The 16,214-nt window shown below is 48.4% G+C and overlaps 3 protein-coding genes across 4 annotated transcripts in view; 1 reads left to right on the top strand and 2 right to left on the bottom strand.

Annotated features, from left to right (window-relative positions):
* PNPLA7 (patatin like phospholipase domain containing 7) overlaps positions 1–3,169 on the bottom strand; it is a 130,184-nt gene extending 127,015 nt beyond the window's left edge. For both annotated transcript variants that reach the window (XM_050907912.1, XM_050907913.1), the window contains exons 1-2: positions 3,125–3,169; positions 2,241–2,275 (exon numbers count right to left, since the gene is read on the bottom strand). In XM_050907912.1, the coding sequence (XP_050763869.1) occupies positions 2,241–2,273 (33 nt within the window). In that variant the 5' untranslated portion in view covers positions 2,274–2,275; positions 3,125–3,169. The remainder of the gene's footprint in view (positions 1–2,240; positions 2,276–3,124) is intronic.
* A 311-nt stretch (positions 3,170–3,480) lies between these two features.
* Positions 3,481–5,250, top strand: MRPL41 (mitochondrial ribosomal protein L41). Its single transcript, XM_050907963.1, has one exon. The coding sequence runs from the start codon at positions 3,534–3,536 to the stop codon at positions 3,939–3,941; it is 408 nt and encodes a 135-aa protein (XP_050763920.1). The 5' UTR covers positions 3,481–3,533; the 3' UTR covers positions 3,942–5,250.
* Positions 5,251–6,619: 1,369 nt separating this feature from the next.
* DPH7 (diphthamide biosynthesis 7) lies at positions 6,620–15,690 on the bottom strand. The gene is made up of 9 exons (XM_050907850.1): positions 15,541–15,690; positions 14,868–15,004; positions 14,341–14,428; positions 13,487–13,581; positions 11,620–11,786; positions 11,025–11,097; positions 10,124–10,189; positions 9,753–9,925; positions 6,620–8,680 (listed from the first exon to the last, which is right to left on the bottom strand). Exons 1-9 carry the CDS (start codon positions 15,676–15,678, stop codon positions 8,058–8,060), a joined length of 1,560 nt encoding a protein of 519 aa, XP_050763807.1. The 5' UTR covers positions 15,679–15,690; the 3' UTR covers positions 6,620–8,057.
* Between the last annotated feature and the right edge of the window lie 524 nt (positions 15,691–16,214).

Below are 16,214 nucleotides of genomic sequence, written 5' to 3'. Positions count from 1 at the left end.
TTATGAGACTGAGAAAATAAGTCATAAAACAGCAGATTAAATTCATCATAAAAAGGAAATTATGCACATGGGAAAAAGCTCTAACCTCAGGTATACCGCCCTGGGACCTGTGCCGACCGTTGCTATTCAGGAAAAAAATCTGGCAGTTAAAATAGTCTCACAAATGCCAGCTCAAAACTTACCAGAACAGGGGGAAAAAAGCAAACCCAATATTAGGAAAAAGGAGGAAACAAACCGACTACAAGGACAGATATGTCCCCCTATAAGTCTTGAACCTTACAAGTACTTGAATCTTAAGTACTACACGCAGTTCGGGTCCCAGTTTTTGCCCTCAGTACCAGATCTGGATGGCCTCTTAATTTAGCTTTGCCACCAAGAGAAAAATGAAGTGCATGCCGAGAGTCGCCAAACTAGTCTCTCTCATTAAATTTGTTCCAGTTTTACAGCGCAAATAAAACTCCTGCCTCACCAGTCAACACAAACAGATTGCTGTCTTCAGTTTGTCTTCTTACATTGCTTTAACACAGCATATCGACAATTTATCTTCCGAACATGAGTCAAACTAACTCCATCACTATTATTATCAGACTATTATTAGTGGGATTGTAGTGGAAAGTCACAAAAATTTAAAAAAAAAAAAAGTTGAAAATTCGTTAGCAACAAGTACAACATGTTCTGGTAAAATACAGCAAGTTCCTGCTATAAGTCTATTGTGGTCACTTAATTTATTTCCCCTTGACAGTGTCAGGGACACGCAGAGTTCTGCTACTATCCAGGCCTGTATGATCTCAAATAACATCAAAAATAGTAGTTGCCAACTGACAGTCACATTGCTGCTACACGAGGAGAAGAAACAAATTCGTGAGCAAAACACACACATGCACAGACTGAGCCCTCATGCCTCAATACAGAAAAACAACGAGGGAAAGAAGGAGTTCAGACCTCCAAGAAAAACGGAGAGGTTCTTGCAAGGTTTCTTACAAACACTGGTGAAAACATGATATTCCCCCCACACACTCGGCGGGGTACCTTTTCAAGCACTGACAAGCTTTCTGGAAAAGCAGAGGAAACAAGCAGACAGGTGGCAACCATACGGACACTTGAGACATGCAAGCAGTTATTGTTACATGACAGCATCTGAGAGAGGTATGAGGTCACGGTTAAGTCATCAGTTCTACAGGGCCCTCCCACCAGCCCAAGCCTACAGGACCTCTCTTCGGAGGGCGACAGCCAGCACTGAAATTCAAGGACTTCACACGTGCCTTACACGGCCTTAAACAATTCTCGGACACAAAACACATGTGGAACAACCCTGAAAAGACCCTCACTTCATTAGAAAATGGAGCAATGATATGCTGAGAGTATGTATTAGCAGAAATAGCATTTGTATGCTTTTTCCAATGATGTTGAAATTTCATTAAGAAAATGGGAATTAAAAGTAATTAACAAAAATATACAGCTACATAAATAATGCTCACACTCATCCAGAGTACCAAGCACAGAACAAGCAGCTCTGCTGAGAGTTTAAAAACTTCACATTGCAATCAAAGGCAAACAGTGAGACATAACCCATCTAGGGAGGGGCTGAAAACGCTTATCAGCGCCGAAACCAAGGCCTTAAAATTAGGATTGCGCAAAACATCAGATTTCCCTGTAGCTCGTAAGCACACAGGTCCACGTGCCTACGTTTTGACTACAGATACTGGATTTTCACAAAACATTTTTTAACTGTGTACGAGTCGGTTGTATGTATTTTTTAGTTCCGAGAAGAACTATTTCCTATCACGGGCCTTGTCCTTCATTATTGTGAAAAGCACCACGTGCCTTGTTGGACTATGGGTTTCATATTTATGATAAAGAACAAATGCAAGAAGAGCTAGCTGCCAGAGAATTCTGCAATTCTTCTGTCTTTAGGCTAAAAACGTACTGTTGAAGCAAAAGATACTTAAATTGTATCATTCTGCTAACAGCTTAGAATATGAAGTAGAGTGTGAATGGGTTGCAGTAAAAAAAAAAATTAAAAAAATAATAATAAAAACATATACACACAAAAAAATGGGACCAATCTTGAAATTTTTGGAAGGATAAAACTCTTATCAGGAAAGGTTCTTTCAAAGTAAAGCACTGCACCTAAAGACATCACCCAAAATGTTATCAAATTAGGTATAGTAGCTTTCAGCTTCTGGAAATACTAATAGGGAAATAAATATGTCCAAAAATAATAGCAAAGCATATTGTACCTCAAGGCTGGTGCTGTTGCCTTCTTCATCCATGTCTGGAGGTACACCAGGAGCAAAAACAAAAAAAGAGAAGACCACGTTAAGAGATGACCACACTCTCTAATCCAAGGTCTTTTTAACTCCGCAGCGCAAAGCGTACCAGAACTGCTCTGCCAGTTTGGCAGAACAAGACAACTCAAGTGGAACAACTTTTTTTTTACTTCACTGTCCCTTTTTCTCTGTGTTGAGCAACCAAAACCAGCAAGTCTTCGAGGAAAAGCAGAACTACCAGTAACAAGAGCTACTGAAGTCCTCTGGGAAGCGGCACGGCAGGACTTCACTCAGACGCCCAAGAGCGCGGCTGCGTCTCTGCTCTCTCTTAACGAAACCTCCCCACAGACACGGGAGCTTAAATGCTGAAAACACCCACGGGGGCGAGGGAGCCCCCCCCCCCCCCCCAGTGCCCACATCCCAGTGGCACAAACAGAGCGGTCTCTGGGTTACGCGTTGTTTAAGGAAAATGAGAACACCGGTTTTCAACTACACGTCACGTACTGACGCGGGGACACTGACCGACACTTATTTTCCGGGGGAAATGCCTGACAGAAACAAGCCGCAGCGCGTCAGGACAGACCCCAGGACAGACCCCAGGCCAGCCCCGGGCCGCCCCTCCTCTGCTGCCACCCCAGCGGGCCGAGCCCTCGGCCCCTGCCCGGCTCCGCTTCCCTCCTCCCGTTAAAATAAATCACGGAACACGGGCGTTAATAAAACAACCTCCCTCCCGGGCCACAGGGCACCGGCGCCTCCCGAGCTGCTGCACAAGCCTGCAGCCCCCCGCCGCCGCTCCCCACCGAGCCCCGGGCACCCCGCGCCGGAACCGGCCGGGCCGGGCCGGGCCCCCTCACCTCCTGCTGCTGCCGCCGCCGCCGCCGCCGCCGCCACCCAGGTCGGGGTCAAAGGTCACCCCCGCGGGCCGGGGGCGAAGGTCGCGGAAAGAAGACCCCACCCGCCGCCGCCGCCGCCGCTGCCGCCCGCTGAGGGGGAGCGGCAGGCCCCGCCCACGCCTCGGGCTCCTCGCTGCTGATTGGCGGACAAGTCTCCACCCCCCCGCGCCGAATGGCCCGCGCCCTTCGCGGGTTATGATAGACCCTGCGGACTGGCTGGCGCGCTTCGGCCAATGGGAGCGGGCGGTGTTGCTGTGTGCGGAGGTCGCAGCGCGCCGAGGTGAGGGGAGCTCCGTGAGGTCGCTGCCGCTGCGTGGGGGGGCCGCGGCCCCGGCTTCGCTGAGCCTTCAGGAGGCCGCAGGTGCCCGGCATGGGGCTGCTGACCGAGCTGGCCCGCGGGCTGGTGCGGGGCGCCGACCGCATGTCCCCGTTCACCAGCAAGCGCGGCCCCCGGAGCTACAACAAGGGCCGAGGGGCCAAGAAGCTGGGCGTGCTCACTTCCAACAAGAAGTTCATCCTCATCAAGGAGATGGTGCCTCAGTTCATCGTCCCCGACCTGGAGGGCTTCAAGCTCAAGCCCTACGTCTCGTACCGCGCCCCCGAGGGCTCCGAGCCGCCTATGACGGCCAAGCAGCTCTTCACCGAGGTGGTGGCTCCCCACATCGAGAAGGACGTGAAGGAAGGCACTTTTGACCCCAACAACCTGGAGAAGTACGGCTTTGAGCCGACGCAGGAGGGCAAGCTCTTCCAGCTCTTCCCCAAGAACTACGTGCGGTAGGGAGCAAGCAGCGGGGCTCCCGGGGCCGCTGCGCCACCTCCGGTGCGCTGGGAAGAGCATCGCCGTTGTGTGAGATGGCGACCTGCACCAGCAACTACGGGACAGTTTCTGTCACTGGCTATTAAAAGCAAATCCTTCCACTTTGTCTTTCTGCAATGTCTGATTTAAATTGCTGAGGGGAAACTGGCAGTTAATTTCCCATCTGTGACTAAGGAGAGTGTTACTTATGTCATGTGCCGTGCGTATAGTTGTGTTGTGTAAGCGTGCGGGTGTCCTGCTCTCAGGCAAGAGCAGATCGACCAGGCGCTGACAATTAGCAGGAGGCAGTTTCTCTCCGGGTTGCTGAAACATCATTCCTTCCTTCTGGGAAGGAATTCCTGTCTTCTGGGAACAAAGGAGGGCATGTCTTATCTCCTTGGGAGAGTCCGGAGTTTCCCGACTGCGGAGAGCAGGCCGCTGCAAGCCGAACCCCAGTCAGAGCGCTGCCGCCACTCGCGCCGAGCGGCAGTTGCAGCCAAAGAGGGAACGCTTGGATGGATTTACCCCCAGCCCCAGTGAAGTGTCCCACTAACCCGGGAGTGAGGCCTCCAACAGCCAAAACCAAGTCCGTACCCTAAACTCCCTCTCTCTGAGGAAAGCACTGGAGCTTATGTGGAATGCCACAATTTTTCCAGACTTTCCCAAGCCTTAAAACTACTCTTTCTTTTAGAGTAAATGAAGATACAGTTAATAGGTACATTTAATGTCTGTTCCTTAGTGCAGCTCCTTAAAGTTACAAGATAACTGTTTAAATTTGAACCATGTTTCAAGACATACATTCCTAGAGGAGCAGTGTGTCCTGGTTTTGGCTAGGACAGAGTTAATTTTCTTCCTAGTAGCTGGTATAGTGCTGTGTTTTGGATTGAGTAGGAAAATAATGTTGATAACACACTGATGTTTTTAGTTGTTGCTAAGTAGTGTTTATACTAAGTCAAGGATTTTTCAGCTTCTCATGCCCAGCCAGCAAGAAGGCTGGGGGTGCACAAGAAGCTGGGAGGGCACACAGCCAGGACAGCTGACCCAAACTGGCCGAAGAGCTATTCCATACCATATGACATCATGCCCAGTATATAAACTGGGGGAGCTGGCTGGGAGGGGGCATCGCGGCTCGGGAACTAACTGGGCATCAGTCAACGAGTGGTGAGCAATTGCATTGTGCACCACTTGCTTTGTATAGTTTAATTATTTTAGTATTGCTATTGTCATATTATTATTATCATTATCATTGTTTTTCATTACTTTCCATCCTATTAAACTGTCTTTATCTCAACTCATGAGGTTTTTTTTCCTGATTCTCTCCCCCATCCCAGGGGTGGGGGGGGCAGTGAGCGAGCGGCTGCGTGGTGCTTAGCTGCCGGCTGGGGTTAAACCACGACACAGTGTCTTGCTGTTCATCATATCAAATGGATACAAGTGACACTTACATAGACAGTTGTGTGCAACTGTTTAAAGCAGAAACTGCTAAATTCCAAATGTTTTAAGTCGTTGGAAATAACACAACAACACAAGCGCTGTAGTTTTTGAGAAAATAATTCTGTGCGACAGTTCTGTGTCTGGAGAGCGTAGCCCTCCCAAGAGGTACCTGAGGGTTTCCGTGAGGTTTTCTAAATACAAAGTACTGCAAAGCTTAAGAATTAGAGAACTGCAATGAAAATGTTCACTTTTGGAGAAAGGAAGCACGTTTCCTGTGTTTTCTGCGAGCATCCAGTCTGTAATGAAGACTGACGGATGCGTCCTTAAAATGGTGTTAAAAAAAATACTGTTTTGGGGGCTGGATAGGGCTGTGGTGGCGGGGAGGGGGTGCTGCACTGGCTTCTGCTTGAGTGCTGCAGCCCCAAATAACCGTAAACGAAGGAGTTGTTGTTGGCACGCTGGCACAGAGGGCACAAGAATCACATCCGTAGTGGGGGTGAGGGAAGGCACAGTTTCTCTAATTAATTAAGCCCGACCTGCATTTTTCACTTACTTTCAGCTCATCAGAATAATGGTTATACGCGAGCAGTGGTTCTCTGCCTTCAGCTCTGGATGCTGTTGCTGCGGGCAGAGGTGGGGCTTCGCCCCTTCCCCTCAGAGGCGGCACTTTCTTGGGCTCCACCTCACGCTTTCCAGAAAGGACAACTGTGTGCAGTTGGTTGGGGGGCAGAGGACAGGCGAACGCAAGGCTGGAGAGCAGGAGATCCCTTTGACGCCAGTACCAGCTTGGTCTTGAACAAGTCGCTTGCCTTTTACCTTCCCTACGTGAAGGCAGATGATAATAGGGGACTCCTCATTTCTCAGGGCAAAGCGAGGACTAGCATCGCGCATAAATCAAGTGCCTCAATCGGGTCGCGTTCTGTGACACCGCTCCAGCTTCACTAGCCTCAGACTGTTTCCTCTTAATCTCACATGGCAATAAAAAAAGCATTACAACCTTTTAAGACAGAGTCATAGTCAAAACCCATGTCGCTACAGGGATACACCCTCGGTGTTCTCGCTGAGGCGTGAGGAAACTGGATTGTCTGCTCTGACTCCCAAAGAACATTCAACACCACTGCCAAATGCCCTCAAAGAGATGGAGCCATCCCAGGACAAGGCGGAAGGCCTTCACAAGGACTAACTGTGAAGGACTTTTTACAATCAAAACAACCAAGAAAGATAAATCACTTATATTCGTTTTATTTTAGAAACATCCAAAAATAGGGTGGTTTATTTTTTTAACAAAAGCTCTTGTTCACAATACTAATATGAATCTTCATGTAACAGTGCTCAAGAATGTTTTCTAAAATACACATTCACCCTTGAAAAAGGAGTTTCAAAGCAGTAAAATTCTTATCTGCTGTACCTTGTTTTAGATGCAGCACTGTTACAGATAGATACCTGTTGCTGGTGTTTCTTTCCCTCCAGGCAACTAATTCTTTAGGACCCTCAAAGAGAAACCATGCAAGCTACAAGCTACTTACCTAGTTTAAGCTGGTTTTTTGTTTCTAGGAAGATAATAGAGAAAGTGTTCTAGAAACGGTGTTTTGCTGATATTTCACAGTGAAAAAAGAAAGCTAATGGAGCAACCATGAGAAATTCTGCAGCCATTCCTGGAGGTAGGTAGGGCAATGTTGTTAAGATTTTGGTTTCTGTACTTACTTATTTTGAACTTAAAAGATGTCAGGAAACACTGCTTATACTTTTTGGAGGTTTTGATCTTAAAGCTGTTCACCTTTACAAAAGATCTTGACTTTGGACCTAAATGCATGTCTCGCTGTGGAGAGCAGAAAACAGGAGTTTGATACCAAGAGGCCATGGGGGGTTGGTTAAGTGTGGCACTAAAACATAGCGGGGCTCGCTACACAATTTCTGCTAAACCAGGTTGTGCTTCGCTTGGAGAGTGATAAAGTGAGACTGCAACCAGTTGATGAGCCTGATGTAAAATTAGGCTGTGCAGCTACATACACCAGGATCCTTCCAAGAAAGGCCCTGCTCAGAACAAAGCTTCCCGTCACTGAACTGCTGGCTGTCATAGCGGTCAGTCTGGATTTCCTTCTAAAAAAGAACTTCTCTCTACTAAAGATCACTATAAGCACATTGCACTCAGTATCTGGGCTGTCTTCTCAAGGTACATACTAGTTTACACACAGCAAGCTACACACCCAGCTAAGCCTCTACTCATGGGCTTTTCTGAGACAGTCGGAGAAACCTCTGACCACATGCTGTGTGTTTGTCTACACGTAGCAGCGCAGACAAGTTTGGTTTGTGATGGAAGGAGGGGAACGGGCTTAAGAGATCAATCGTACAAATGCAAACCAGCCTTGAAGGGATTCAAATATAAGGTACAAACAAGCAGCCTTTGAGAGGAAGGCTGTCCTACTTTGAACTAGTACATTAGGGGAAAACTAAACAAACGTGTCTGTGCTTGACCACACGCCTCCAAGCAAAGGCTTTCCTCAGTGCTGAAAATAAAACACCAGTAATTCCATCAGTATCAGCCTTAAAAGACTCACAAACTCAACAATAAAACTGGAAAAGCCCAACAGAAATTAGACAGGGCATAAGCTCAGATGTCGCTCTCAGTACCGGAGTTTTCCTACCCCTCTCCCTTGGGACTGGTCAATGCAAATTTTCAACTGTTCTTTCAGACAGAGATCTAGTACTTGGCGTCTCTGAAGGGGTCACCAGGCTCATCTCCCACTTCCAGACATGGAGGATATTGTCATAGAAAGAACAAGTTGCTACAATGCTCATTTCTTTCGGGCTGTCTAGAGACCTGGCTGAATCACCGCTTCTGTCCAGGCCCATTCCACTGGGCCTCTTAGCTCCCGAGTCAGAACCGCTGGCTGACTCGGGATCTCCCCCTCGGTCAGGACCCCCAGCCAAATCTAAACTCCCCTTTAAATCAGGGCCCCTCACCAGGTCAGGATCCCCAGACAGCTTAGGACCCCCCTCTGCTTTGAGCGGCAAGGCAGGGCCTTCACTCTCCTCATCCAATATGACATCAAAAGTAGCTGTAGGAGACTCATAAATTATCTTCAGGTTTTGGACCTGCAAATTCAGTCTCTCGTCTCCTTCCTCTGATCTTCCCACAAGCTCCTCCAAAGACTGGCGCGCAGCAGCAGAGTCCTGTGTTGCAGTCAAGGAATCCCTCGGACACAGCCTTGACCAGTCAGCCCCATAGGCCAAGGAATTGTGCAAGACGTAGGATGACAGGATGATACATTCCTCCATATTTTCCGCTTAAAAAAGAAAAAAAAAAAAAGAAATGAGCAGAAATCAGGTTGTGAAATGGTTTGTTGCAGACCGCTCACAAGCCGTTCTGGCATTGGCTGTGTCCTACGGGAAGAGGTCTCTGGTTATTGCCTTCTTCACAACAGGGTTAAGCATTCTAGGAGAAATGAGGTACGGCCTCTCCTGACAATTTTTCAGCCACCTCTCATTAGCCTTGATTTTCCCTGGTTCAGTAAGCAGACAGGAGAAGATTTAACGTGCGTTAATGTGCATCATTATTCAAAATACCTAAAAAGGCTCAAGAAAGACAAGACAGATCACACAGTGATCGCCACTGAGTCATAAATACAACTGGTGAGATTGCCAGACCAGATTCTGGTTATTAATTAATTGCAGATGTGTTCTTCCCAGGAGCTTTCAGCATTTGACTCTGATACTAAATGGACATCACGTTCCTCCCTTCCCTATACAGCAGAAATGTTATCCTCATTTCACAAGCTGTGGATCTGCCCAAGGCTTGGAGAAACCCAGGACGGCAACCATTTTATGCAAGGTTGTATTTGTAATGTACATGCAAACAGCTTTTAATCATGTAAATACCTTCTGATTCACATGGAGGGCTTATTCATGTTATTCTAGATTAACCAGACTGCACAGCACTTCCTTTCTGAGGCAATAACCAATTCAGCAGCAGGTCAGTAACTTCTGCTGACAGTAAAGCACCACCTGACACTGGGAAGAATCTCTTTGAACCATCAAGATGAATACAAACCGGAATGGTCACATCAACAGGTAATGCCTTCACACCAAAACAAACAGGCTTTCTTCCCATGAAAAGAAGTTACGAGAGATTTAGACATGAATAATGACAGTGCCTTTGCAAAACCCATCAGGCCAACAGTGAGGATAGGTCTGCGAAAGCTGGAAGAGTTACCTCAGGTTGGAATAAAAGTCTATGGCTATTAACAACATCTAGATCTTTCCAGCAAGCTCAGAGCTGGAGTTCCCCCATTAACCTGGAGGCAGGAAAGGAGAGCAGCAGAGCAGCGCAAGAGCACCTCTCTTCCGCTGAACGCTCACCCATGCTTCCGCGGCAGTCAAGGATTTTGAATCCACTCTGCATGCAGGCTGCTAACAGCACAAAATCACAGGTTGGGTGCCACTTCAACCTCCAAACTCCACCTTCAACGTGGGTGTCTGCCAGCGGCTGCTTCATGTTCCTGGTGTCCCACAACAGCACGTGCTCGTCGTAGCTGGAGACATATCACAAATAAATACGCAGACAAGCAGCAAAGCTGATTCAGTGCAATGAGTACAGAAGAAAATTAGGAAAGATCGCATGCTCTTCACCACACTGAACGTCTGAAGAGACCACGCCTTGAGCAGCAGTAGTGCGTTCAAAATAACAGGAGGCTGGTCACACTAGTGAAGAGCAGCTAGAAGGGATTTACCTGCCAGTAGCCAGAAGATTCTCCCGGTGGGGACTGCACTGAATGCTGCACACACCCATTGAGTGCCTGCAAAAGAGGAACATACAGCAGAGGGAAGAGACAGCAATGTACGATTTGAGAAAGGATTCTTCCTTGAATTTCAAGGATTTTGCGTCTACCTTACTGCATCAAGGTGTCTCAGGAAAGGAGAGTAAGGTAAACTCAAATTTCAGTCCAGTGAAACACACAAGCAGAGTTCCATCTACACAGTCCAACAGCCTTTCCAGGGCAAACTTCTACTCACAAAGTCTCTCAGCACAAATATTTTCTAGTAATATTTGCACCATAAACCACTGTTCAGAGCCCGTAGGAATTTCAGCAAAACAACTCCATTCCCAGGAGACTTTACTCCCAACATTAATATTTCCATAGCAATAATCCCCAATGTATTTTAAGGTTACATATAAAATTTCACTGGAGAGCTGTGTATATTGTTTTAATCATATTGTAAAAGAGGTTATGCCACCAGAAAAAAGAGATTACTTCAAATGAGTGAACAGTGGAGAAAAAAATATTTTCTAAAAAATGTTCCATAATAAGATATCCAAATTTAACACACACAAAAATCCCTAAAATAAAAGTGTAAATCAGGATCCTTCTTTTAGGAAGAAGCTACCACCATCTTCATGTGTGGAAGCGAGCAGTTGGTTTATTATGTTGAAGGACATGGAGAAGAAAGTTTCAACCTGACGTTGTCCTGACGAAACAACCTAACAGATGTCTCCATTTCCCAAGGGAGGCAGAAGCAGGACTCCACTGTCGCTGCCCATCTCTGAATTCCGTGGCTTGGGAAGGGACACAGTAGCACCCTACCTTCATCCACGACAGCTGTAGGGTCCAGCTGCAGACACGGCTTGCTTACCTCCTGCTGGTGAAGAGAGGAGTCTCTGGACTGCACCTGGTGTCCCAGCCCTTCAGCAGGCTGTCGTCTCCTCCTGCACAAAGACAAAACATTGTTACCCTGAACACCATCCAAATGACCAGCGCAGGGCACAGAGGCAACGCAGTTAACACCGAGCTGATGCTTTTCAGCCCTAGGATCTCATAGCATTTAACGGACATACCAAACATCATCTGAGGCTCACAGGACTCGTCACCACAGAAGAGACATGCATTAACAATACCCTCACTTTGCTAAGCAAAAAAAAAATTAGAAGATAAAAAGACTGGACTCTAGAAGCTCTCTGGCTCTCTTTTGCACACCGCAAGAGATTACCATCTTTTTTGCCAATAGCCAGCCAAAGTACAGCTTAAAAGGCACAGCTTCTCCTAATCAACTCCAACCACTTCCCGCAATCAAGAAACCTTTTACCCCTAGCAGAGGCCCCAACTCTTTCAAGAGGTGTGATGCAAGCAGCGTACCCTACCCTGGAAAGTAAAATCCCAAGGAACACACATCCCTAAACAAGGTGCCCCTTCCCCAACACCCCCAAATCAGATTCCCAGCCCTTACAGACCTGAATACACAATATCGGTGTCCCAGTAATTAAAAGCAGCAATCCAGGCCTCAAATTTGTGAGCTTCCCACTGGTTCAGGACATGCACAGAAGGAGCAGATTCATCTATGGAGAAAAGATTCAGCTTCCCGTCTGAATCGCTGCTGATCACTCTCAAAGGACATCCACTACAGTGGAATACAGAGAAAACATTAGAAATTACTGAAACTCGTGTCCTAAGAAGTTGTTAGAGTAAAAAATAGCAGCCAAAGTATAGACAGATAATGTAACATAATACTATACATGTTTGATTCAACTAAACATTGATAGAAACTGGTAGTACAGTGGAAGGAACACACACATTTAATACAGTTCTTCTCAGCTTCAGCCCATCCCACCTTAAAATCACCTACACCAATGATCCCCATTCCCTAATCTCACAGGGGGAGCAAACCACTCACACACACGTGAGACCCAACCAGCCTTGGGTCTTTCTTTCTCCTAGATGCATAACTTGACTTCTCACATGCTTGATATTACATCAATAAACAAATTCCATGCGAAGAGGGATTTTTTTTCCTCCAAGTGAGACTGACAAGGACCTCTCAGAGTCTCTTCCTTCTTCTGGAGTATGAAGAAATGTTTTATTTCCCTGCTATCACAGACATCTGAAGTGCTGGCTGATCCTGACCTTTCCTGCTCTCTTCCTGCGGCACAGCACAGTTGCCATTTCTGGACACAATGTACTTGGAGCACTGGCAAAAGTTTTGCAGCTCACAGTGCACAGATTTTCTGACATTCCCTGACATGAACTAGGTACCTTCTGTTTGGTTACCTGCAATTGTAGGTACTGATTTGGTGGCTCAGGGCTTCTTTCCATTTCTACACTGTACACTAGTTACTAAACTGTACTGAATCTCCCAAATTTCCACGCAAGAGATATGGGGTCACCCCCTTCCTACAGAGGTGTGAAGGCTGCACATTCAGCTTCTAGAAAGGGTTATTTGTCTCTCAAGTGACAACAGTGACAGGCTTTAAAGGGACACTTCATCATGGCAATGATCATTTATCTTGAAGGGCAGAGACAGGAGGAAGAAGGAATGTACGGAAGAAGAAAGAAGAACCAGGAATTCTGCTTATTCATTAAACAGCATGCACAGAAACAGCTTTAATTAGCAAAAGCTACTAAATATTTGCCCTACAGCATTAAGCACACAACTGCCTGATCCCCTCAGTTTCCAGCCTCACACCAAAGGCTCCACTCTCTGTTTTGCACTTAACTTACAGAAAACATACCATATCTCTTTCAAGGTACAGCTAATTCATGTTATTTCATGCAGTGATGCCATTTCTTAAATCAAATGTATGAGCATTTGAGAGAGAAAGGAGCCACTTCCAAACCAATTCTCTCCCGTTTCTCACTAACCTATGTTTAAACTTCCTACACGTGCTATTATTAGCAGTTCGTAAGCAGAACTTCACACTAAAATTTCAGCCTAAGAGCTGAAAAAAAAAAATTTCATTTCTAGGAGCAGAGTTGGAACCAGTGGGTCCATCTGCATTCCATTCTGGTCTTTCCTTTTAGCAAAGGCAACAGAAGACATGTCCCTGGCTCACCTGCCGCCATTCACCATAGCACAACCTCGCATTTGTTGTCAGTTTAGTCTCTGTTACAGTGGCCACGGTACGTGTTCTTGTTCCTTTTTCACCCTTGCTCTGGAAACAGTAACTTCTAGAAAAGGTGCAGGGAGACAGCTGGGACCAAGAAAGTCTTAAGCTACTTCACAAAAAGCCACCAAAGGTTCATCCATCAGAGTCCTCAACTTATGCCTGAAAGCTGTCACACACACAACGACCTCCAATACCAGCCGTTATCTCCCATCCTCACCATTGCTCTCGTCCTGTGGACCAGTCTAAAGACAAAGCAAGACGCTGTGCACCAAGATCGACCCTGAAGCATGGCTCCAACATGCAGCTGTTCTTCTACTGGAAAGAAAAGGAATGGGTTAAGACCGGTAAGACAGCAGGTATACAACAACACTTGTACTGCTTACTCCTACGGCAGGCGTTTTCCAGAGACTGATGAGCTTATTAGGGTCCCACACTAAAGAAGAAATGAAACGTCCCATAGAAACGTACAATTGCTTAGTACTAGCTGAAGGGCAAACATATGCATACACAGGATCCCCAACCTCCTGCTACCCATCTCCCACCAAATCGCCCTTAAACTTTGCTTCCTCTCAGTGAGTGATGAAGCGCAGAAAAAGTGATGACCTGACTGTTGAATTCCGTTAAAGACTGGCTTCTGCTTTCTTTGCTCTGTGGGAATGGTTCTATTGAATACACCCTTCTCTCACCAAAGGAAAGAAACCCCTCTCCAAAAGTCTTCCCTGTTTTTAACAACTTTGCATCTTCTGCTGTGTTTACCAGCTAGTCCATACTTATTCTCAAGTGACAGTTCCCAGGGTTTGCTTCTGCTCCCCTCATGCCTCTCATCTCCCACACTCTGCAGGTGGGTAGAGCTCAGCCAGTCTCTCTGGTGCCATGAACAAATTTGTGGGATTTATAAGAAACATCACCAGAAGACAAAAGGAGAACCATTTAAAAAGCTAAGCATACTGAGGAAGCCATGGAAACCATACAGCTTTCCTACATGTCTCTGAACACTGCTAATAAATCCAGATATGTATGAAATCTGGGTTAAACACAGCTTCAACAGCAGTAGGTGTTACAGCCACCTACCTCGCTTCCAGTCAGGTGGCAAAACTCCACGGCACCTGTCGAGTTTGCAATGCCAACCATGGGATGTTCTGCAACGGGAACGTGGCACCTAAACGATCAAGTTAGACAAGTCTTGAATTTCCATCTTTCTTGTATTTAAGGAGGAGAGCAAAGTCATAACTTTTATTCCAGGATGCAAAAGGAGAAGGTACTTGACCAAAAAAATCTCACAAAGAAAATCTAAGGCTCCTCAAGTTCCCACAAACCTGCATGGAGGGGATTATATATAGGGGAAATCTACTATATATAATTAAATAAACAAGAGGTCCACAGTTACTGACCAGCAGTTCGCAGATAACCAGAAGAGCGTAACAGAAATGAGCGCAGCCTTTGCTCACTGGAGCAAACTGGGAATACTTCCCTCCAAGAAGCCAGGGACAGTTTAGTTAGTAAATATTACTGTTGCTGCCATACCAACAGCCAAAACAGGACCCCAGAGGGGCAGACCATGCTACTGTGAGCTCCAAGCCTCGACAGGCCAGCATTACCATTTGATGTCCAGGATGGCGGCAGTGTCAATCCTCTGGATTTCGGTCAGCGGGATGTAAGGCTGCTCCTCGTTGTAGTGATACAGGTAGAGGCGCCCAGTCCGGTCACAGGCGCCATTGCTTCCTCGGGAGTCAGTCTACATCAAAAATTTAAAAGAAAAGAGTAGGCTTAGCAGTGATTCTACCTCCCCCAGACCTCTCCCCACCCAAGATCTCGCCAGGAGCGGCCAGCAGGAGCAGGGCAGAGGGCTCCCACTTGTCAAGTCCCTCCCTCGAGGGATTAAAGCCGCCACAGCTCCCTCAGAGCCAGCCACGCTCACCAGCGGCGCCCACTCAGCCCCACATGCTGCGGCTACCTCAAACCAACCCAGCTGCGACAAGGCACGGCCCCGCAGCGTGGGGACTGACAGGACCAGGGCCGGGCGCGGGGCTGAGGCGGCCGGGAGGGCGGCCGGCATCCGAGGCGTCGCTGAGGCGACCCGTGGCGGCTGAGGTGGCCCGCGAAGGGCGGGAAACCATCCCCGGGTCCGGCTGAGGTAGCTGAGGTGGCCGAGGGGACCACCGGGCCCGGCTGAGGCGGCCCGCGAAGGGTGGGAAACACCCGCCGAGCCCGGCCGCGGAGGCTGAGGCGGCCGGGGGGTGGAAGCGAGCCCCGGTGCGGTGCCGGGCTCACCGCGGCGGGCGGTCGGAGATGGTAGGTGCCGCAGGCCAGGATGCTGTGCCAGCCCTCCACCGGGCACCACTCCACCGCGTCCGCGCTGAACTCCGTGTCCACCACCTGCAGCGTCCGCGTCCGGCACGGCGCCGCCATCTCAGGGCGGGCTCATGCTGCGCGGGGCGGCGGGACGGCTCCGGGGACGGCGCGCCGCCGCGCAGCGGAACCGCCGCCCGTCTGCTTCCCGGTCAGGGGCGGCGCGGGGCGGGCCCGGCTCAGCCCGCCGGCGGCTCCGCGGGCGGTGCTGCCCCCGCCCGGGCCGCCGAGCCCGGCCCCGCAGAGCCCGGCCGTTCCCCGGGCTGCGCCGAGGCCGCGCCGCTGCCCGGGCTGGAAGAGGAGCCCGGCGGCCCAGGCCGGGCTTGTTGGCACAAGCAGCTCGGGGACGTGCCGAGCTTCGTCCTTGACCGCCCTCGGAGGAGGGTTTTTCCATTAACTTGTCCAAGCTCTTTCCAAAGGCAGTCTTCTAGCGCCCACCACATCCTGAGGAAAGGGGTCTGCAGCTCAAGCGCATGTTAGGTGAAGGACTGCTGCTCAGTTTTAACCCAGCAGCTGCTCATTAGAGAGAAAATCAGCATCAGTATTCCCCTGGCATACTCCCTCTACCACTCTTAAAGACCTTCCTCACATCCCTG

Source organism: Gymnogyps californianus, chromosome 18 (genome assembly GCF_018139145.2).
Source record: "Gymnogyps californianus isolate 813 chromosome 18, ASM1813914v2, whole genome shotgun sequence".
Taxonomy (NCBI): Eukaryota; Metazoa; Chordata; class Aves; order Accipitriformes; family Cathartidae; genus Gymnogyps; species Gymnogyps californianus.
This window is presented reverse-complemented; position numbering and strand designations above follow the sequence as displayed.